Consider the following 23,967-nt stretch of genomic DNA (forward strand, 5'->3'; position numbering starts at 1 on the left):
CAACCACCTTATTCCGGGGAAACAAGCCGAAATACCGGAAGCTGGTGCTTCGGGTATAACGTTTTTGTGTTCATTTAAATGAAAAACTTTCTACGCACACGCTTCGGTCACTTTGCTCTCAGGGCAGAGGTGAGGCAGCGTCTGATGAGTTGCCTCTGGCCTGGACGAAACCGCAAGTCATATACTTTTTGCAATGTGGGTGCTTGCCCAAGAATGAGAGTTTCGTAGACTCTAACCTTGGAAGTATGTTGCTTTGCAACTGGTTTGGTCCGCCATCAGGTAGATATTATGTTCATCCTAAACAAACATTGCCTATTACCGAATTCTATACTTATACATGCAGATTTTCTTTTAGACAAAACTTTAAAAATTGGTCAACATCGAACAATCGTGCTCCCCATTCTCAATTGCAGGTTATTCGCCTTCATCTTTGAAGCAGCATGATGCCACCATACCATAAACCGCACCATATAATAAGTTTCTCCAGATGTAATGAGGGTTCATGAACCAAGATGATTTTGGATGAAAACTTTGATCGGTTTCCATCATCTTTAGAAGCCAAACTACGAATTTACGTGGAAAACGATTGCCACTTGGCTTGAGTTCTTCTACCATCTTACAGTAAAACTTCTCGAATTTAGGTAGAATAATTGGACAATTTGCAAACTTTGTGGGCTATTCATGGTAAAATAGCAAACTTTACTCAATACAACTGACACCAGATTTTAAAAATCCATCAATAAACATGCCAGCTATGAATTGTCAAAATTATATCATCCCTAATCGTAAGTCCTTTAGTAGTTGGCTGCTCGCGTAGTAATATTCATCATTGCGAGCATATATCACGCTTTCATTCCTTTCCCATCAAACGCATGGCAAAGCAAAAGTTCCCAATGAAATTGCTGAGCCTAACAGCTTGTCTCTCTTACTATAATATAATGTCAATAAGAGGTGGAGATATTATCAGCCGAATGCATCACTCATATTGTGCATGGGCCATAATACTTTGAGATTGTCAGGACCTTTGGCCAACGGCGGCTACTTCTCGGCACAAAATGTGAACTGGATTCAAAAGGAAACGTGGTCCTGCTGGCACCAATAAACTCACTGACATTCAATTGCTCCGAAATGTTTTCTGATGGTTGGAAAATTTTGGAAATTAAAAAAGATATTTTTTCGATTAATAATTGAGGGGTTGTGAGTCCGCATCAACTTGATGTTGGGTCGCACCAACTGGAAAGCAACGTACTTTCGCTTTTTATGCCACGAAGACCTATTTTTGGACGAAGCATCCTAGTTTCACAAGAAAAGAAGGGGCCATTGTGGTTCTGTTCAGAATAGAGGCAACTCAACAGACGCTGTCTCATCTCTTCTTTAGGATCAGCATGAGGTACCACTAATCATTTTAATATTTTCTTTTTTTAATCGTTTTCTTCAATTCAAGTCCACCATTTTAGTAGTTTCTAAGATGGAAGATATATTCAGAAAAAAGTGTATATTCAATATAAAATTGTACATTACACACGCATACAGACATTATGTTTACATACATATATCTACCAATTTTGTGCAAAATATAATCGTTTTTAAGAAATGCGCTGACAGCAGCTGATTTTATTAAGGTTTTGTGTTACAGGCAAGCCTATGGTGAATGAACATACATTCAATGTTGGATCAATGGCAATGACTTCTACGCGGCATGCCCTAAGACCGGAATCAACCAACATCCCATATTGAAAATGAGGTTTTCTATGAGTGACTGAATACAGTTCAGAAAGGACTTTACGAAAAGGACATTCGGATGTTAATAAGAAATATGGACAGAAGATAGATTTTGAACGGTTTGTATATTTCTTCAATTTTCATTATCCCATCATTTTTGACCCAGGAAGTGCCTATCATAAGGCCAGTTAGTTCCATTTTATCAGCGGGAAACGTTGCATCAGTTGCGAAAATTGATAGATTTAGGAATCTGCTATCAATTCATGGTACCCTATTGCGTATCTACTGACAACTATCTTGCTATGTGGAAGACAAATAATTTGAGCAATCCACCAGGCAGTACTTTATTTTGATATTAAGAGTGTTTTTATTTTATTTATTATTTTGGACGTAAATCAAATTATCGGCTACATCCTACAAAGTAGGGAGGAGTTCTAGCCCATTACAGAAACGACGAAATGAATCGACGAATACAAAATGCTTAGGGCTCTAATGGTGACTAGGATTTCATAAGAAAGCCTTTCAAGCTCATCATAGAGCGAATAGCGTTAAAAAAAGAAATCTACTATAGTATGTCAGGGAAACAGAATTTTCCGCTTGACGAAACGGTTAAGTATACTACACCATGAAGACTTTAGTTTGTCATAAGAATTTCGATGACTTCATGAAAGAAGCTTAAGCTGTTATCCTTTTTAAAACGTAATAAGTTTATCTGGGTGTGTGTTGCTTTTCTTTTGTGCCACGGGCTTACGATGACTCCCCCTGCCAATGATGCCAGCGATAATTCGAAAAAAAATAGTTGATCAAGCATGAATATATTTCCTTAAGTTTTGTCGTAAACTAAATGACGTCCAAACAAAAACCAAACCATCAATGCTCTCAGCCCGACGAAAATTTCCTAAGCAACTGTTCTTTGCAACCTCTGTAATGTGTGCAGAGCTGCTGAGCTCACTTATGACAAACTGTCGGGAAATAGGAGAAATAGGATGTTTGTGAAAATTGTTGACCCACTATATCCCATGAAGAGCCACATAAAACTCCTTGGCAACAACAGAACAAACAGGATCAACAGCAAAAGCTTTTGACTCTATTGATTTGACCTTTAGCAAACTGATGGAAAATAATTTATTATAATTGTTGTTACTTCAAATAAAACATTTAAAAATAGAGAATGCAAATAAACCTCCAGAGTATGATACGTTTTTTTATGGTTTCGGGTAGGCAATATCTCCTTCTAATGGGTCAATAATAATGTTCGGATTGACTGTTTGTCTACAAGGAGGGAGTACAAATTTCTAAATCAGATGACATCTAACGTATGAAACAAAACTGGTAAATACGGATGATGTTGACAGTCTCTGGAATACAAGGGTACGACACCTCAAATGAAATAAGTGGTGGAAAACAACACTTAAAAAAACGATCCTGAAGCGACAGTTTACCGCAGAACTATTTCAAGCCACTTGGATTCTTTTTCAGGTATTATGAAATGTTAGTTAACTAGATATTGCAGTATAAACGAAGAATTAGCTGAGAAGTCACATTGCCAAGGAGCGAGCTGTGTTTAATTAAAGTGAATTCTGACGGCGGCCTAAAATACTATGAACAGAATATCAGGCAAAAAACCTTTAATTCAACATTTCACTGAAGTTTTTCCCCATATAAAAAGCAGCTAAAGATTAAACAGCCGCACCCATTTTAAATGTTCCAAGTTATATCAGCTGGCTGACGTGTTATCGGCTAGTTCCAGGCCGGTATCACAGAATGAGCAATTACATGATTTTTTTCTATTTTTTCTTCAGCCTTTGTCCCGTTCACAAGCGGGGTCGACTCGTGGTGATCGGTTTCGCCATTTTATTTTATCAAATGCCTGATCTGGATGCAACCGCCAGGCTTTTAAATCGCCATTCAGCGTATCAAGCCACTGTTGTTTCAGCCGGCCTTTTGGTCGCTTACCATCGACTTCGATGTTCAGACCAATCTTGACAAGTGAATTCCCGTTAGCGCGAACTACATGACCATACCATCGAAGACGCGTCCCTGGCAGTTTTTCCACGATCCCTGCAACCTCGAATCGATCGCAAATATCCTCATTTCGGATGTGATCAAAACGTCTCACGCCACTAGCGCCATTACCGCAAGACGTCATTTTTGGACTTGTTCGAGATTATTTTTGCTATTAACCGCTAGGAAAACATCATCTGCATAAAGCAGTATATAGGGCGCTGAACATTGGATGTCCCGTGTGACGGTGTCCAGAGCAAGGGCGCTTCCTTGATGGACATCAACAGAGACACGACGCGGTTTTGATATACCCACCACATTTAGAGCTTTACTTTTCGGATTGTGGTAGAGCGCAGGGCATACCAGATTAGTTCGTGTGGCACACGGTCAAACGTTTTCTCCAGATCCAGAAATGCAATGTAAAGAGGGTGATGCTTCTCACGTCGTTTCTCCATAGGTAACCGCGCAGCGTGTATTGCGTCAATAGTTCTGCAGTTCTTGACAAATCCGGCTTGATTCATGGTTATTTCAACGATTTCGCGAATATGGTTGTAAAGAATGCGTTCAAAAATCTTCATGGTATGGAGGAGTAATCGGATCGGACGGTATTTGAACTTTCTGCGGGACTGCAATGCTGACCACATTGCTTCCTACGGTGTACTTTAGTGTACCGTTACGGTCTTGACTGAAGCGCTCTAACATACTTCAAGGCTCTGATTCAATATGGATTATTCCGCCAACGATTATTAAAAGCAGCATCGAATGACCGTGACAGGAGACTCTTTGGAACAAGTGGAAAACGATCCCACGCTGCTTGATCGATATGATATGTCCCCTGTGACTTTTTTCTGTTCCCTAGAACAAAATCGGGGGTCAAAGAAACCCACGAGGGTACTCGCGGACATCCCAGTCGAAGCTTTCCAGAAATGTTACGAAAAGTGGAAAACGCGTTGGAATCGCTGTATAGTTGCCTAAGGGGACTACTTTGAAGGGGATGGGGGAGTTATATGTAGAATAATTTTTAAATATACGGTTTTTATGGAATCAGTCTCATTACTTAATTGTCTAATCTCGTAAGAGATGATATTATGCAATGAAATCGATTTTCCCACCACAGCTCGAGTGGGTTGCGCCAGAAGGCTTGACTTAGAATTACAAAGAAGGCGTAGTTAGCGCATTTCACATAGGAACATGTAATAAGTAATGTAGCAAAAGCAACAGCTGGCTGGCGATTAAGCTTCATTTTATTCATTAATTATTCATATTGTATCTCATATTAGAATGCATCACTTAACTACGCTTTACGTTGCACATAGAACCTCAACGCTATTATTTGTGAGAACGCGGACGTTAAAAACCGCACATCACAGAATTTTGCATACAAACGTATACGAATTCCACAAATCTCACTGATGTGCGACATCAAGCTCTAATATAAAACACAATAATAACACGATCAGTTAAACCATGATTAGGTGGTGGATATATGAAGATCACTTTGACCTTGGAGGGTGCTAATTAGTTGCATTTCTATTGAATCTTGGCGCGGAATATATTCTCGCTATTATTTATAGTGGAAGATATCATTTTAAGCTCACTAGGAAAACATCGTGATTTTTATTAAGAGGTTTCTAATTTTACTCATTTTCACTAGGTCAGATTGATATAGTGCGTGACCTACCAATGGGAAAGTGCTTCCAACGCTGTATAATATCATATCTTAGACTTAAATCTCAATGCAGTTGGAAGGGTGAAAACCATGGTTGCTTTGGATACTCCTTGCCGGCAACTTTGGCAATCACGGGTTGCGTGCGTCAGACTATCAACCTAGGGATGTTATTACATAGCAGGGTTCCTGTCCGCCCATGGCTCTTCAACCTCCCCTGGTTTTCTGCTAAAAATAAAAGACACTAGGGGGTAGCACGTAATGAGTTGCCCGTGTTACCGGACGAAACCGTCCACCCAAAAATCAGTTTCTCAACTTTCAAATAAGGATGCAATTAGCGTTATTTTCTGACATGGTTTCAATTCGCAAATCGAACAGAGCTTCAAACATTGAGTGTGCGACTGACGTGTGGAATGATATTTGCAAAAAATATAATATTGGAAAAAATATTCCAGTCCAATTTTAGACTGCGCAAAAATTGTTAACAGGTACACCGGCTCATACATATGTATGGACACTCGCATAAACATGAAGTTCAAACACTGGACGCAGCAAATTCGCAAGCTCCCCGGAAAATAAAAATTGAGATTTCACCGATAGAACACATTCTATGTAGATCAATACTCTGGAATCAAATGTTATTGACGAACTCATGCTAATTGGCTTGTTTAAAGATTCAATTCGCTCTCCACACAAAATTACCTGAAAGCTGGAAGCATCCACATGTCGTTGAAACGTTATTCGTGCTGGTTAGGATTATGTGCGGTAGTTCGAAGAAATTATCACATTCTGGATTCACGTATGTACTAGGGCGCCGACTAAAAGCTTCCCGTTCACGTAGTTGTAAGACTCTACCGACCATTTTTCACGAACGGCACTTGGAACCTTTTTTTGCAATATCTTTAGTGTTTGTTGAAGAATTACACATATGAGTACTTTTTCCAGGGGCAGAAACTAGGGGAGAAAACAATTGAACAAGACTGATACGGCCACTTATCAGGTTATTCGTAATAAGACAATTGGTTGTAATTCCAGATGTTTACGATGCTTGTGATGTGAGTTGCCAACTTTGCAAAGTCATTATCTAAATTAATTTAAATCACAAGACCAAAGGTTCAATTTAATTAAAATTGTCTGTTCGGTAATATAATGCTGTTTGAACGTAATTATAAACGTTCTTTAGATGCATACATAAATATAAATACAAGTTTGGTTAGCCCCGAATGGTCACACTGACAACAAATAGAAGTTAACAACTTATCGAGGGCATGTTAACTTTGTGGGATCAATGGGTAACTAGGGTTGTCAGATGGTATCCAAAAGAGAGGCATGTCCTTTATTTTCATACTTTGTCGTCCCTTTCATTGTGATCCTAAGTGACCAAATGTCAAGTGGACGTGAATGCCAGCCGGAATCCACACTACATCAACCCCGAGGAAAATTCGAGGCGGGCGCCCTCCCCTTTCCGTACAAAATGATGGTGCTTCAAATATTCCGGACAGGGGGATGAATAGGGTATGTGAGAGGAAGGTCTCCTCTTCCTAACACCGTTGAAGAATTGTAGCGGTCATCCCCCGTTAAAAGTTCATGGCGCCCAGAAAAGGGAATATTTTCGTATTGTTAATAAGCTTATTGGTAGCGCAATCATCATCGCAATGGGCAAGGGACGCTATAGAAGGGCGCCGGTCCTTCTCCCTCCACCCCCCCCCCCCTCAAGGTGCAGTTACAGATGCAAATAAATAACGTTCTTTCATTTCTAGAAATTAACTACCGAGAGCCATCAATTGCTCGTAGAAGCTTATGGCGTGAAGGTTTCGACGCTTTAAATAACTCATACCCCGGAAGCTCAGCGCATCCTGTATAAAAAGTTTTGTGCGTTTAATGCACGACCATTCCATCTACACTCCTATGTAGTAAGTTTGCACGAACGCAACAACTTTTCTCTACTATAATGTTTTGAATAATAGTAGAACTTTTATCGAAATTTGTAGTATTGTTAAGAATTTATTTGGAAACGGAGGTACTTGGTTTTCACCGTCCCCAATGCAGGGCTCACTCGATAATTCGACTGGCTTTATAGTTCGGATAAATTTAAAGATGAACACGCATGCATGTTTTGTTCTTGACTTTTGTGCGTGAAAAGCCTGAAGTTATTAATTATAAGTCGGGAAACCGGAAGGTGGACGTTTCAGGTATGAAACGTTTTGAGTATTTCTTATATAAAGACATTTCAGTGTGCATTTGCTCCAGTAATACGTAGCACGTAATATATGCATATATTATGTGAGAGTATCCGCTTTCGGGTGATATTAACATTCATAGTCTTGAATTTGCAAGGAGGCGACAACTTTGATCTATTATAACTTTGTTAGTAATAGTGCCAAAAATCGACCAAACTTGGTAGGATCATGCTCCATGTTATAGCCCACTGCAAAATTTCATGGTGCTAAGATGAACTTAAGAGGGGTTTTGCAGCCAATTACTAAAAATTATAGTAATATACTATTATTAAATTTATTTGAACAGATATCAGTATGGAAGGTATTTCTGAGACCAGGCACCATATAGTGGAAGCCTCCTGATTTTTTTCAGATTTTTCCGTTGGATAATTTCTGAGAATGGGTCCGTTAAAGAAATGGTCACTTTCGACCCCCCGCACTCCCTACTTTTCCAACAAATGTCAAAACTAAGACCAGCTTCGGAAAGTACTAAAGCACTAACCGAGACCTTTCATTTGATACCCCACATGACTATATTTGGTGAAAAAAAATACGAAATATACCCGTTTGCATGTATGGGGACCTCCCCTTAAATTCGACGTATGCGTGTGCGTTTGCAGTTCCCACCATTCTACCAAATTTGGTGTCAATCGCTAAAACCGTCTCCGAGAAAAATGCGTGTGACGGACAGGCAGACAGTAAACTGATTTTAATAAGATTTTGTGTTTACACAAAACCTTAAAAATCGACCAAAATGAGAGATTAGGTGAGTGTCAACTGAATACAGCATATGACGCTCAATAATATATGATATCGTACGAAACCGTAGTAGTGGACCGTAGTGGAAAAATTTCTCATTAAGGCTAATAATGTACCAGGTTGGAGGAAAACAAGAGGGAATACATTAAAGCTGAAGAAGCTCTATACTCGTCGTTTGTGCAACAACGAATTCGCACTGCTCGCAAGGCAAGGTACTTTTACAAGAGATTTACCAACAAAGAAGAATTTCGTTTAAATGCCACTTCGGTATACTATTGTTGAAAGTTTTGAAAACAACCCATAGAATCATTTACTAAATATTTTGAGCAAAAAATAGTGGAAAAGTATACGCCTGGAACAAGTTTCCAATGTATATGAAACTGGTCGACTAATTTGGTGACTGTTATTCCTTACAAACGTACAGTCAGCAGGGAGAAATCTCCGTACAAGAACGCAAGTTAGCTAAGGAACGGCTAACTTTTGTACCCTACTCAGACGTCATATGGATGGATGATGCTGGTACAGTGACTTTATCAATATAGGGCTTTCCTCTAACAACACGACAACTCTCCTCCGATAGATTAAATTATAAAAGTTCAAAAGGCAAGTTAAAAACCTAGGCTCATATTTGATGCCATCAATAAGCCTGGAACCATAGGGAATAGTCTTAAGAAGTACAATATAAGTTACTTTTTAAGAGAAATCAAACTACGCACGTACTGGACAAAATCGTTGCTGTCCAAACTCGCTACACGAAAATAGCCAAGATGACAAGGATTATAGAGAAGACTGTTTCGAAATTGGTGACTAAATTATCGATGTTTCACTACCAAAGCATAGTCCTCAGACGTAACCGATCAAGCTTATTCTGGAAAGGATATCGCTTAGAAATATCTTCTTGATGACGAAGCAAACGTTGAAAATTTTCGATAGGAAATTAGCAAAGAAATTAGACAAAGACAAGAATGCGATGAGACTTCCAACAATAACGATGCAGTGTCAGACAGACAGACAGACAAATAGTAAATATGAAAACTTGTTCAGTTTAAAGACAAGCTCAAAGGCAAGTCCAGAGAATTAAACAAAAAAGTATCCAGCAAATTGAATAATAAATGGATAAGCAATCTCGAAAAGGATCCGCCAATGGAAAGGAGATGTGAATCATGAAAATACGATTATAGAAGAAATGACCTGTTTAGAAACGGTTGCCGCAATTGAGGCAATCATCAACAATGAACTGTTCTAGCTAAGCGAAATGATTTCCACTGATTTAAACTATAAGCAACTTACTCACTGACTCAAGCAATAAAAAATAAACGTTCAAAATTGAAGAAATGTTAGTGTCAGCTCCTTGCGGGAGCCATGTTTATGATATAACATGCAACACAATACTGAAAACTTTGGTAGAAATTCTACTATTATTACCATGCAAACTGAGATGGTATAAAACGTCAGTATAACATTAAAGTGAATGTTATGATATAATTACATATGTACGCTACGAGGTATAAGTTGCCTAGGAATGCTTAGTTGTGGAGACAAGTATTGACGGTGCGATGGTCGAGATGTTTGGAACGTCTGTTTCATGATCTCGACGTCGTGCCTCGAGTTTGAATCCCAGCTATAGTCATGGATGTTTGTGCTTGTCTAAAAGGATCAGTACAATGGGCCTACTAAAAGCTGAGTGCTGGAACTATTGTTCCACGTTTATTAAAGGCACAAGACAAGACCCAAGTATTTCTATCTTAAAGATCTGCAAAAACATTCTTATCTGAAATGCAGTGTGGTCACCGACTAGCTTTCATGTTACTTTCCGCAGTCGAGTAGAAGTTCCATACAATATTTTTTAACGTAACAGAGAATTAAAAGAAAAAGGGAAGAGGATTTGTTTTATAATTTGTTAAAAGTATATAGATATAAGAATCTATAGGGGATCAAATGCACGATATTGTTAGGATGAATGTTCCATTCCATTTCATGATATAAAACTGGATAGAGATAACATTGATCACAGAACAACATCCCCATCTAATTTTGCTTTCAATCATCGATTGCAAAATATTAAGATAGTGAGTGAATTCACTTTAGCCAGATACGCAAGGTTCCCACACCAGTTCCCCTTCAAATAACAGATTAAAGATAATTTACTCTAAGAGCGACTTGTTGAGCAAATTTAAAATTGCAAAAATTACCGTTCAATGCATTTCATTTAGGGCAAATCTGCAATTCTGTCCGCAATTTATTTGTATTAAAAAAATCGCCTTCAGGTTAAATGATTCACCAAAAGAATGATCGATAGCAAATATGTAGAAAGAAATTCAGTGAATATGTAAAAAGCGACTTATGAAGAATTGACCCATTTAATGTCATTATATTCCCGGCTTTCTATACAAATGCGATTGTACGACGGTGTGCAGCGTACTATTGAATTTTTATAGGAATATTTTTTGAATTGCTCAATGAATGATTAGATTTATTTGAAAACGCGGATATTATCAGCAAATTCAACTGGATGATTAAGATAAATGCGCACACATAGATATAGATACAAATATTTGTTTGATTTTTTTTAAGTAAATTCTGATAGCGAAGAATAATTAATTTATAACTTTTGAGATGGTTCAAGCATTTTAAAATTTTCGAAGCAAAATTAACTTTTGAATAAGCTTCTATTGTTGTTCTATTATTTCACATAAAATTATTTTCAGATGTTACAATAAGAACTAAGAAGAAACTATTCTATTCTGAAATGGGTCATAAAAGAACTTCGTCTGTGAAATTTACAGTGAAAGGAATATTTCCGCGGCCTTTTACCCTTGCTCAAATTAAGCAACCAATTCTAGCTCCATCGATAATCTTTTGGGTCAGTCCTGATAGATCTCAAAATTTAGGCCTTACTGTCGTCTCCCATGAATTGTCAAATTCTGTGACAATAATAATCATGGGCTCGACAGTCCAATTTGATCTGGGCCTTGAATTGTATTAGAGCACTTCTGAGTCGACTAGTATCCCACATCCAGTCATGATACAAATCCTTCTACTAGTAGTCAGATTTGAACTGCGATCTTCCGTTGCAACAGCATATTGAAATAGCTGGACATAACGCAGTATAATGAAACGAATGCTTTAGCACGCACAATCACCAACGTTACTAACGTCAGTCATCGAGCTCGCACGTTTTATTTTCTGCAGAAATGGTCATGGCTCCCTAAGGTTCATGACGGAAGTACCGCACTACAGCAACTACAGGCGGACACCGAACTAATTATTGCGAATGCACACCCAACGAAGAGGTGGTAGTTAGGAGGAAAAATGACAAACCTAGAAAAACAAACGAACTTGTTCGAGTCAAGCAAGCGGTAGCAGAACTGTATAGAGCTTGATCAGCCCCTGCGTCTCTTACGTCCAAGTTGCCAAGAAGGCACCTCCTACTACCACGGTCCAGACTGTCCTCATCCCAACCTCTACGGCGCTCAAACTGCTAGTTGAAACTCTTAATCCCTGGTCTCACATACGCAATGTGCCCTGTCTAACAATGGGTATAATCATAAGGGAAGAAATACTTGTAACCGGTTCAGGAATTTTTTTCCATCTATATATGTTGGTAATTTTACGTGTAATGAACACCGAAAATTTCAAATTGAAATTCTAAATAATTTTGAAATTATAACCCTCGAAGTATCTGTGCTTCGTGCCTGAAGAGAGAGTGCCACACTTCTCATAATCTTTCACATTTAAACGATTAAAACTATTATATACAGACATATATGTATACGCAATGATTGTACTGGTATATACCGACCTTTGCAAGAAAACTAAGGATTATTTTATGCAAAGGAGTTGCGAAATTGCTGTAAATCCTTATCGATTTTTCGTTATCGCAACTTTAAACATGTTTTTCTCAAAACATTGTTTTTTAAGTTCGTGTGGACGTTAACTTAAAAAGTACTTTTTGATCTTGCTAAAATTTCATACACACATTTTATACACTAGTATCTTTTAGTTGAACCTAACAATGTGAAATATTTGTGAAATAAAAGGCTTTTTTAAAGGAAAACGTCTCAATTTTCACTAAACATTTGTAATCTGTTTCTTTTTTTCTAAAATTTTCAAAATGCAAATATTACCGCCATTTTGTTTTATTTAGGAATAAAATACAAATGAAATATTTCATTTAGATATACCCAATGAAGACCGAAATATTTAAAACATGACATTTTTATAAAAAAACTCCTGAAAATTGCCTTGATATTGCAGTTTACAGGTATCTTTCCCCTTAAGTTCACTAAATATAACCTTTTCCGGAATGACAAGAAACTCATTTTCGATGACGACGTCAACTCGAAACACATTTCTTGGAGCTATATGGCAAATGATCGAAATGAGGTTACCCTGTTCAAGTGGATCCGAACCAGCATTCATCTTATTCAATACCAGAATTGACCCTCCACTGGGCAGTTCAGGTTAAATAGCAAACTAGAGTAGTTAAAACAATGAGATTCTTCACTCATACTAACTAAGCAAATTCAAGCTAGATTTGGCCGCAAAGAAAAATCTGAAAACCTGAAAAAGGTCGCCACTATCCATAACCGAAGTGGGGACAAAGAAATTTGGGTACTAATGCCAACAACAAGCAAAAACACAGAGATGATAAAAGCCGGTAAAATGCTGCGAAAGAAATTCCTGTACAAAATCTTCATACATCTGAAAGCCAGACAAATTTTTTGTAGAAATATCAAGCGAAACTTCCATAAATAAGGAAATAAAGCCAATATGAAGCGCTCCTGAATGCAAGATATTAATTCCTGAATTCACTGCCTGATTTTATTCCAGGAAATGCTTATAAAATTCCGCGATGAAGAATGCCAAATTCGCTCTGGCGTATAAATAGCCTGACGGATAGAAACTAATCCCGCAACATCATTTTTAGCAAGAACAGAGAACCTATCTGAAATGCAAGAAAAGCGCAAGCTCAACACGTCACCGCTTTGCAACAACACTGCTAGCGTGCCATCAATTATTGATTCAATAATTAAAGCCTCCGCTTCTGAATCATCATCATCATCATCAACGGTGCAACAACCGGTATCCGGTCTAGGCCTGCCTTAATTAGGAACTCTAAACATCCCGTTTTTGCGCCGAGGTCCACCAATTCGATATCCCTAAAAGCTATCTGGCGTCCTGACCTACGCCATCGCTCCATCTTAGGCAGGGTCTGCCTCGTCTTCTTTTTCTACCATAGATATTGCCCTTATAGACTTTCCGGGTGGGATCATCCTCAACCGTACGGATTAAGTGTTGAACCGGACGGTCATGGTATCGCTCATAGATTTCGTCATTGTGTAGGCTATGGAATCGTCCATCCTCATGTAGGGGGCCAAAAATTCTTTGGAGGATTCTTCTCTCGAACGCGGCCAAGAGTTCGCAATTTTTCTTGCTAAGAACCCAAGTTTCCGAGGAATACATGAGGACTGGCAAGATCATAGTCTTGTACAGTAAGAGCTTTGACCCTATGGTGAGACCTTTCGTGCGAAACAGTTTTTATAAGGTGGAATAGGGTCTGTTGGCTGCCAACAACCGTGCGCGGATTTTATCGTCGTGCGCTGTTATCGGTTATGATTTTCGACCCTAGATAGGAGAAATTATCAACGGTCTCAAAGTTGTAGTCTCTTATCTTTATTCTTCCCGTTTGACCAGAGCGCTTTGATGTTGGTTGGTTGTCGGTGCTGATGTTGTCACCATATATTTTGTCTTGCCTTCATTGATGTGCAGTCCAAGATCTCGCGCTAATCGCCGCCTGCTCGATCTGGATAAAGGCAGTTTGTATTATACATCTCGGGTGGTTCTCCCATGATGTCGATATCGTCAGCATAGGCCAGTAGTTGGGTGGACTTGAAGAGGATCGTACCTCTTGCATTTACCTCATCATCACGGATCACTTTCTCGAGGGCCAGGTTAAAGAGGATGCATGATAGCGCATCCCCTTGTCGTAGGCCGTTGTTGATGTCGAATGGTCTTGAGAGTGATCCTGCTGCTTTTATCTGGCCTCGCACATTGGTCAGGGTCAGCCTAGTCAGCATTATTAATTTCGTCAGGATACCGAATTCTCTCATGGCCGTGTACAGTTTTACCCTGCCTATGCTATCATAGGCGGCTTTAAAGTCGATGAATAGATGGTGCAACTGTTGTCCATATTCCAACAGTTTTTCCATCGCTTGCCGCAGAGAGAAAATCTGATCTGTTGCTGATTTGCCTGGAGTGAAGCCTCTTTGGTATGGACCAATGATGTTCTGAGCGTATGGGCTATCCGGCCTAGCAAGATAGTGGACAATATCTTATAGATGGTACTCAGCAACGTGATACCTCTATAATTGCTGCACTGTGTGATATCTCCCTTTTTATGTATGAGACAGATAATGACTCGTTGCCAATCGTCAGGCATTGATTCGCTGTCCCATTCGTTTCTGAATATAATAATAAATTAGAACCAACTCTATTTCGAACCGTCTGACACGACAAGCTTTCCTAGATTATGTCAACTCACGGAACTTATCATCATCAAATGAGATGGGTCAAACAAAACTCCTTACTTCGTCACCCAAGGTTTCAATGGAATCCTTAATAACTACCTTAACAATGGCTATTTCCCCAGCACCTAGAAGACAGCGAAGATAGTTGTCATAAGGAAACAAGTCAGGAAACCGAAAGCTAGACGCTTCAGGTATGAAAGGTTTTGTGTATTTCTTTTATAAAGAGATTTGAGTGTGCATTTGTCCTCTTAGCATGTAGCACGTAAAATGTGCAGATATTATGTGAAAATTTCCACTTTCAAGTGATCTTGGCATTCATAGTCTTGAATTTGCAGAGAAGCGACAGTTTTGACCTAGTATAACTTTGTTACTAATAGTGCCATTTTCACCAAATTTGCAGGATCATGCTTTATGCTGTAGCCTACATTGCACATTGATGTACATTATGATTCTGGGGTGAACTTAAGGTGAGTTTCCCTGTCAATTACTAAAAATTATACGTACTATTATTAACTTTATTTGAAGGTATATCGGTATGGAGGGTATTTCGGAGCCTAGGCACCATATAGTGGCAGCCCCATATTTTTTTTAGATTTTTCGGTTGGGTAATTTCTGAGAATGGGTTTGTTAAAAATGATCACTTTCAACCTCCCGCACCTCCCCCCTTCTCAACAAATGTCAAAACTAAGACCGGCTTCGAAAAATACTAATCTAGACCTTTAATTTGATACCTCACATGATTATATTTGATGAAAAAAAATTTACACCCCCCTTTTGCATGTATGGGGACCCCCTCCCCTTAAATTCGACATAAAAGGATGTAACTCACTATATGCGTGAGCGTTCACAGTTCCCACCTTTCTACCGAATTTGGTGTCAATCGCTATAACCGTCTCCGAGAAAAATGCGTGTGACGGACAGACAAACAGACGGACAGACAGACAGACAGACAGTAAACCGATTTTAATAAGGTTTTGTGTTTACGCATGTACACCAGATTTAGAAAAGGCTTTTAATTCTGTATGGACAAACAGATGGATCACTCCTTTGAGAGTGCGGGAAATGAATACCCCCCATCTAGTGTCGGTTACAGGGGAATACCGCAGGGATCGATTTTAGGACGGAGATTTTACAATATCTTCACTAAAAACTGTACGGATCGAATTTATTATCGGCACGTTTATCTTCGAGCCTTCAGCCTGTCAAAGCAGCTAAAGCGATGGTAGTTTTTGCCAAGTATTACTACAGCTAAGGTATAAAAATTAATGGGTCTAGATGCAGATGTTCTAGATCTACTCACATAATCTCACACTTTACAAACCCTTTATAAGGCCGGGGATCAGTTGCTCCACAAAAATCATGGGAAAATATGAGGAACGCAGAATATTACATCAATGTATCAAGTCCTAAAATTGGAGGACAAAAAGAAAACCCTCGGAAAAGTATTAATGTAAAATCTGTCAGACTATCCCTTTTTGATACTCCTTGTCATGTTGGTGCACAGAGGTTAAGCACAGTAAATCCTAATTATTCAATAAACAAGCCCCACTCTTTTATCGGATATAGATCATCCACACGATCTCCTTTACGCATTGTTTTTTTACTATTGATGTTTAATGAGAGTGTGCAGCAGTTTCATTATCATCAAACTAAATATTGTGCAAGTGACAAACTTGCCACATGCCGAGAAGCTCGAAACGTTCATAAACATTGAAGTACCAAGATTCCATCCGAATCTCCGAATGAGATCGAGAGGCTGACGTCCAAGCAGCTGGACAACCGCTCGATAAAGAGGATAATATAGTCTCTATAGTTACCTTGCAAACAACAGGATGAAAACGCGCCTTTGCCCATAGTTAAGAATAAAAGAAGATTGAAGAGGGACATCGCTGCGCTACCTGTAGTAAGTAGTTTATTTTACTAAATAGTCTGTAAATTTTCAATTTGGTCTTTGGCTTCGACACGTTTTGAAGGCTCTCCTCGTAATGCATTTTACATAGATGTATACAATCCGTTATTCACCAGAAGTATGGGTAAGAGGGTAGGGCTATTCCAGAAAACTGAAGAAATGGAAAAATTGACCTGACATAAGTAGACCATAAAAATTCCTGACATCAATAGACCATAAAAATGCAGGATGCCCCCAATAAGGGTGGAAACCCCAAAGTCCTAATAAAAATCTGAGGCAAAAAAAGCACAGAGACAGCGCGTGTCGACGGGACACTCCAGTAAAGCAAAGCTGCAATATTTGCAGGCGGACCTTTACGGTTAATTTAACCACTTCTGTAGATTTTTTTGTCACCCACATAAGTCGTTATATCATTTAAATCGCTCATGTCATTCTAGACCGCATTGCATTTCCTAGGGAATAATAAACCTTAGAAGGGGGCTTGGCAAAGTCGAACATGATTATTGGTTGGACGTAAAATGGAGCCAAACAACCGAATCTACGCAAATTACCTACCCAATCATTCATGTCCTCAACAGAATGAGGATAACAAGAAACAAAGGATTTTCTACAAAAACAAATCAGAATTAAATTAACAAGTGTCATATCTTTAATATTTCCCCCCTCCACTCCCTTTATTGATATTAAAAAATCCAGAAGCAAATATTATTTTTCTATTAAATGCCACCTTCCTTTCAGTCTTATTCAGTGTAGTCGATAAAAATGATTTACGCACAAAACAAAACAAGGCGTGTCAATGCGATTTTATTGTTCTCTATCCGGTCAATAGACAACACACAAATACAATTGATAATCACTGGCTTCGAAAAGTGTAGAATAAAAGATAAAGATGTACAAATGGAATTGGAAATAGGACAACGCTGTTAATATTCTCAACGTTGGAGTAATCTAAAATGCGATTCTCCCTTCGCACATTATCTTTCTAAGATGCTGACAATAACAAAAATGAAATATTTTCGCAATAACATTTCCACTGATCGCTAGGAAAGCCATTCTGCATTTTTATAAAACGAGTTGAAGGCGACAAGATATTCATATTAAAAATGCACTCTGAAAGATGAAAATAACGATGCATATATGGATGAAAACATTAAGGTCAATTCATTGACTACATACATACAACAGGATATCAAATGCTCCATAGAAGCTGATCTGAATGAGAAATGATTTCGTTATCAAAATGAAATTTGAATATTGTTGTAGAAATTCCCTGATGCAAGCTACTATAAGTTCGGTAGAATTTTAGGACATTTCAAACTCAAATGCCTTGTTGATGCTGGAGCATTTAATTTTAACTATAAACAAGTCGGGAAACCGGCAGCTAGGCGCGTCAGGTACAAAATGGTGTCTGTTTCCCTAGGAGTGCGTGCATGACAGTTTCGTGTGTACATGGCTGAAAATTCCATTATCCTCAATTTTTTAAAAAGCCATTGACACAAGCAATTTGATCTGGAAAGCACTGTATTGATAATAGTCAACCTCATACGCTTCACACTAGGAGTTCAATCTTATTAGCAAATGTGAAGAAGTTAATCTACAACAGATACAAACAAGTCGGAATACCGGAACCTCGGTACTTCAGGTATAAAGGTTTTGTGTTCATCTTATGTGAGCTAGCTAAGAATGCAAAATATTCTGTCATATATTGCCAAACAAAATATGCATTTGTATGTACATATTATTATGTCCGGATAGCTGGGTGGTTAGAGCACGAAGCTGTCAAGGTTGCGGTTCAAATCTCACTGGTAGCAGTGGGATTTGTATCATGATTTCACACGTCGGATACCAGTCGACTCAGCTGTGATTGAGTACCTGCGTCAAATCAGGGTAATAATCTCCCGCAATGGTGACCACACTGCCTCCTATGGGGTCCTGTAATCCTATAGTATACCGTTACGGTCTTGAACGAAGTGCTCTAACACACTTCAAGACCCTGATTTAATTGGATTGTTGCACTAACGTTTATTATTATATCCATATTAAAGACATAAAAATTGTGCCCAAAATTGATCTAACGGATCTTCACGCACTTTACTCTGTTCACGAAAGCTTACATAACACACGTACACACATGTCCATTTAATTGAACACTACTTGCACCTTGTCTCCAGTAATTGACACTGATATTCAAAAACCTAAAAAGGAAAAGCGAAAGCATCTCCATGGACCCCGCCGTTCATATAAGTTTACTATATATATAATGATAACACACGTTTATGTAAAATCCAGAAATTTGACTTTTAGTAACCTTGTAAATAATAGTTGGATTACGTTCATGATTTTTTTCAGATTTTTCGGTTGGAAGAGTTCGGAGAACGAGACCTGTTTCGCCTTTTGGTGCACACATTTTGAACCCTCACTCCCCTATGTTTCACCTCATATCAGAAATAAGATCAGTTTCGGAAAGTACTAATCGAGCCCTTTCATTTGATACACCACATGACTCTATTCTGTAAAATAAAAGTTTATACCCCCCTTTGGCAGCCCCCCTTCAAACTCAACACTAAATGGCGCTACTTGCTGCATGTAGAGGAACGCACAGACCACATATTCTCACCAAATTTCGTGGCAATCGGTTTAGCCGTTTGTGAGTAAATCAGATGTGACAGACAGACAGATATTGAATCGATTTTAATAAGGTTTTGTTTTATACAATTTTTCTTTCACTCGAATGTCAATTATTCTCGTTAATTATGACGTTAGCATCTTATTTGCATGACTTAGGATGCAGTAAATTCGCATGAAATTGATAAGTTTAAGCTACAACTTTGATAGTAATAGCGGGATTTCCATTATACGCGATGCTGTCCTCTACGCTTTTGCAACGCAACCATATATTTGTGCGCATCTCAATTCGCAATTTCTGAGCTGGATTATTTTTCATTTAGAAACATAAATATTTATATATGCGTATTTCGTTAGATATTCTCCGCAAAGTATATGGTGGCAACGTTAGCACCAAAAACCAACCAACCAACAACATCAAACCGCACTGGTCAAACGGGAAGAATAAAGATAGGAGACTACAACTTTGAGATCGTTGATAATTTCTCCTATCTAGGGTGGAAAATCACAACCGATGACAGCTACGATAATGAAATCCGCGCACGGTTGTTGGCAGCCAACAGAGCCTATTTCAGCTCACAAAAACTGTTCCGCTCGAAACGCCTCACCACAGCTCCAAAGCTCCTACTGTACAAGACTATGATCTTGCCCGTCCTCATTCCTCGGAGACTTGGGTTCTTAGCAAGAAAAATTGCAAACTCTTGGCCGCGTTTGAGAGAAGAATCCTCCGAAGAATTTTTGGCCCCTTACATGAGAATGGAGGATTCCGTAGTCTACATAACATAACGACGAAATCTAGTAGTCGGCCCAACACTGGCCCCTTCTATAACTCTGCTAATAATAGTACGATTTCGACCGAACTTTCCAATATGGTGCCTTATGTTATGGTCTATATTATTGTAAAACTTTGCACTTTTTGAGTAAACTTAAAAGTATCGGCAGTAAATTTATAAAGTATAATCGTATGTCTCAGTTCACTCCTTAGTGGAGTTTATGCCTCCACATTGTATCTGAGTTGTTGTCGTTATTTTTTCCAATTTATGTTCAATTAGACTGTGCTTCAGGTTTATTATCATCATGTTTAATGATATGCAAATGAAGAGCTTATAGCAGAGAGAAGCATAAAGTGATCCCTCCTCTCTCTTGCACTACTATCAAAAGTGCAACCTGCTCGGAACGCTATCGAAACCAATCATTTGATACCTTACATGAGTATATTGGAGAAAAATTATATAACTCCTTCTGAACGTTAAAGAATCCCCCTTAAAAGCAGCATAAAATGATGTCATTCACTGCATGCGTATGAGCAGTTTGATGCAGCGTGTTTGGTCACAATGTCGTTATCAAGGAAGATGACGCTTGTTGCATGATAATGCAAATCAGTCGAAATTTGTGACTGATTTTTGTTTTTTATGAAAAATCAACCAAAGGTCATCACATTCAAAGTGACTTTGCTATTGAACGAAGTACAGCAGTTCAAAAGCTCTTAAAAGTGCCCAACATTCGATGATGATACAAAACACAGTTAACACCTGCGTGTAGTTGTAGTACAGGTCTCCAGAAAATGGAAATATATTTCCCTAAAATGTCACAAATCAGTGAAGTTCATATCACCTACTTTCTTAAATGTAGTCTTCTAATTTCCAGTGATTTTTTTTCATTTCTCATAATGATTTTAATGTTCAACTCAAGTTTGGTAAATATTTCTACCTAATTGTACCAATCCTGTATGCATAATTGGGTCTTTTCCGTTTCACCTCAATGTGAAATGAAGCAGATTGAGGATGATGACGAGTGATGCGAAAGGCGTAGCCCTCAACGCTCAAGTAATGCCAAGATTCCGACCAAAACTTTTGGATTTTTTATAGTAATTTCTTACAGCTAGCAACCCCCTGCTAAGAAAGACGTCCGTTCTGCCAGTGAAGCCTTATCAAGACGTCTTCATGGTGGCAACCTCATTCGTAAGATTCAAACTCTTTAAAGAAGCAAACAAATAAAGCCTGCTGTCATTATTTTTAATAAAATAAATGAAAGGCTGTGCAATTCGAGTGCGAGGTAAATTTTGTTATATAGCCTCATCAATCCTTCAATTTAATGCGGAAGAAAGTACCCCTGATAACAAGGAGCCCTTTTGGCGGAAGAATGAACCCGTGATACCTGCCTCAGGTATGACAGCAAAAATTATGTTTCAACAGCAAAATGGGGAATGAGCCTATACGAGTAACATCAATAATAGATTAACAGGGTCGCGAAAAACGATCGTTGGGAGTAGTCGGTTTGTGTAAAAAAGTATCCACAAGATTACCTGCTTATCTAAAGACATGGTTACTTCCAATTAAATTGACTATGTGTTAATCGAACGCCTGGACGTCTTGAACATGACGAACCTGAGTACAAAATGGACAGCCAAGGATAACAGTCGCATATATCGGGTTAAAATAAAGGAAGATATATTACCATACAAATGAAGCTATTACAATAAACGAAATCTTTAAATACTTCGAAGACTAACATTATTAAGGCAGTGAACAACTCTGGGACCAATCGGAAAAGACGATCGAAATGACTGTTTTGATAATGATTACCAGATAGCTAGGATAGGAGGATAAAACTTTGTACCCTGCCATGAGACCAATCTACGAGGCCAGTTCAATACCCCCAATAAAACATAACCTACTTTAGCCTATCAAAATGTCTCTCCATCAGTTCTTACTGTACAAGACCATGATATTATCTACGTGGACTGTGAAGAAGAGGAAATTTGTTAGGACAAACTGGACTACTTTAACACGATACCGGTTGTCCGCCCTTGTGTCGACGATGAATCTATAAGGGGTTTATTTTATTGGGCCAATCGGCTAACACATTCTCTCATCTTGGTATTTTGAAGCGTTCTGTAAGGCAATGAGCGTCCAATCAGGCCACCTTATCGTGATGTAATACATTTCACAATTGCCCTCTAAATATAGGTAACAAATGGAACGCTAGATCGACCCGAAAGTGATCACCATTTAATGGTAGCGCGCCTTCGCTTCTGTAAAGCCGCACTATAGCATTAATTTCATTGCAGGCTACGCCATGCCATTGAAAATACTATCCCAACCCTGAAGCGTTTTTACTCTATATATATTCAATCTTATATATAAAAATGAATTGCTGTTCGTTAGTCTCGCTAAAACTCGAGAACGGCTGAACGGATTTATCTTATCTTGGTTTTGAAATGTCCGTGAAGGTCTAGGGAAGGTTTAAAAGGTGAGAAAAATTCGAATAATTGCCAGTAAAACCCTAAAAACAGCACTTTTCTTCTTCCCATATAAACATTTTCTTCTAAATAAAATTTAGAGTCAATTTGAACTTTATTAATATTCAATAGAGTTCAATCACTCACTCATATTACAGCTATGAAACGGACAAATTTTTTAACGCAACTAGAAATATTTGACAACCAAGTGACAATCTTTATTTCTAAAAAGACAAAAGATATCAAATGTTTCACAGCTCCGAACATGTTGTATTGGAAAATAGAATTTCTGTTTTTAGTATTTTTGTTTCTCACTGTTTAAAACTTCTCTGAATTTCCATAAATATTTCAAGACCAAACTAGACTACCTAGACCTCAACTAGTTTTGTTACAAATTAAATTTCTGAACGCAACGATAATATTTGACATTAGATTTGACAACCAACTAATATGTCAATCCATCCTGTTGCACTTTAGAACACGGAAAGAAGTATTACGATATTGCGTTACGCGAGTGCGCGAGAACTTTCTTTACTTTGGGGATCCTTTGCGATAGTGACATTCCAGGTAATGTGCTCTTTTTTTTTATATTTTGTGATTGTGACACTTTACTGCTAAGCGAGCGAAAAATTTTCTCACTTTCATTATTTACAATTTACGATGCCGAGGAGAAGACGAGCTGACTTAGGTCGCCGCAGTCAATCAAATGTGCGAAGAGCTACCTCACGTGCTAACCGCACTGATGACTAGAGAGAGACAGATCAAGAAAATAGTCGTATTGCTATGTCAGAATTGCGTTATTTAGTGAGTGATAATGTAGTAGATAGGGTTAGAATGCAACGAGTTCGTGCACATCAAAAACAACAACAGCAATCACGACATAATGAAATTGATCGAATCCGCAGACGGAATGCTTCACAATATGCTTTTTTATTAAATACGGATTCGTTTATTTTTAAAATTATTTTATACAAAAGTTTAGGTCTTTTATTTATCGGTTGAGGCAGTACGAAGTCTGTCAGGTCAGCTAGTATGGAATAATTATTTTGGATATCTGGTCACTGTGACGTAAAGGAAAATTTCGGATGCCTTCGAACCTGGAACCAGCAATTGGAGTGCTAATAGCGGTGGCAGACGCTGTTATCAAAAACTGAGAATAGACTGTTCATAAGGACAAGTTATAAAGACTGAATGCTCCAAGACACATCAAGACTTTCCTATCAGAACGAAAGAAACGTACTGCAAAATTTATTTTGTTGGAAAGCTTGAGGATGTGTAAAAGTATTACGGAC

At 38.4% G+C, this 23,967-nt stretch overlaps 1 protein-coding gene across 8 annotated transcripts in view; it reads right to left on the reverse strand.

Moving 5' to 3' along the window:
* The window catches only part of LOC119646569 (GTPase-activating protein skywalker), a 189,383-nt gene that overhangs the window by 57,156 nt on the left and 108,260 nt on the right, over positions 1-23,967 (reverse strand). For 5 of the 8 annotated variants that reach the window (XM_038047054.1, XM_038047052.1, XM_038047057.1 and 2 more), the window contains exon 2: positions 6,095-6,346. The exons of 2 other annotated variants lie outside the window; for them this stretch is intronic. In XM_038047054.1, the coding sequence (XP_037902982.1) occupies positions 6,095-6,254 (160 nt within the window). In that variant the 5' untranslated portion in view covers positions 6,255-6,346. Of the gene's footprint in view, positions 1-6,094; positions 6,385-23,967 lie in introns of all 8 variants that reach the window. One more of the 8 variants, XM_038047053.1, reaches the window with a different exon arrangement.

Source organism: Hermetia illucens, chromosome 1 (assembly GCF_905115235.1).
Source record: "Hermetia illucens chromosome 1, iHerIll2.2.curated.20191125, whole genome shotgun sequence".
Taxonomy (NCBI): domain Eukaryota; kingdom Metazoa; phylum Arthropoda; class Insecta; order Diptera; family Stratiomyidae; genus Hermetia; species Hermetia illucens.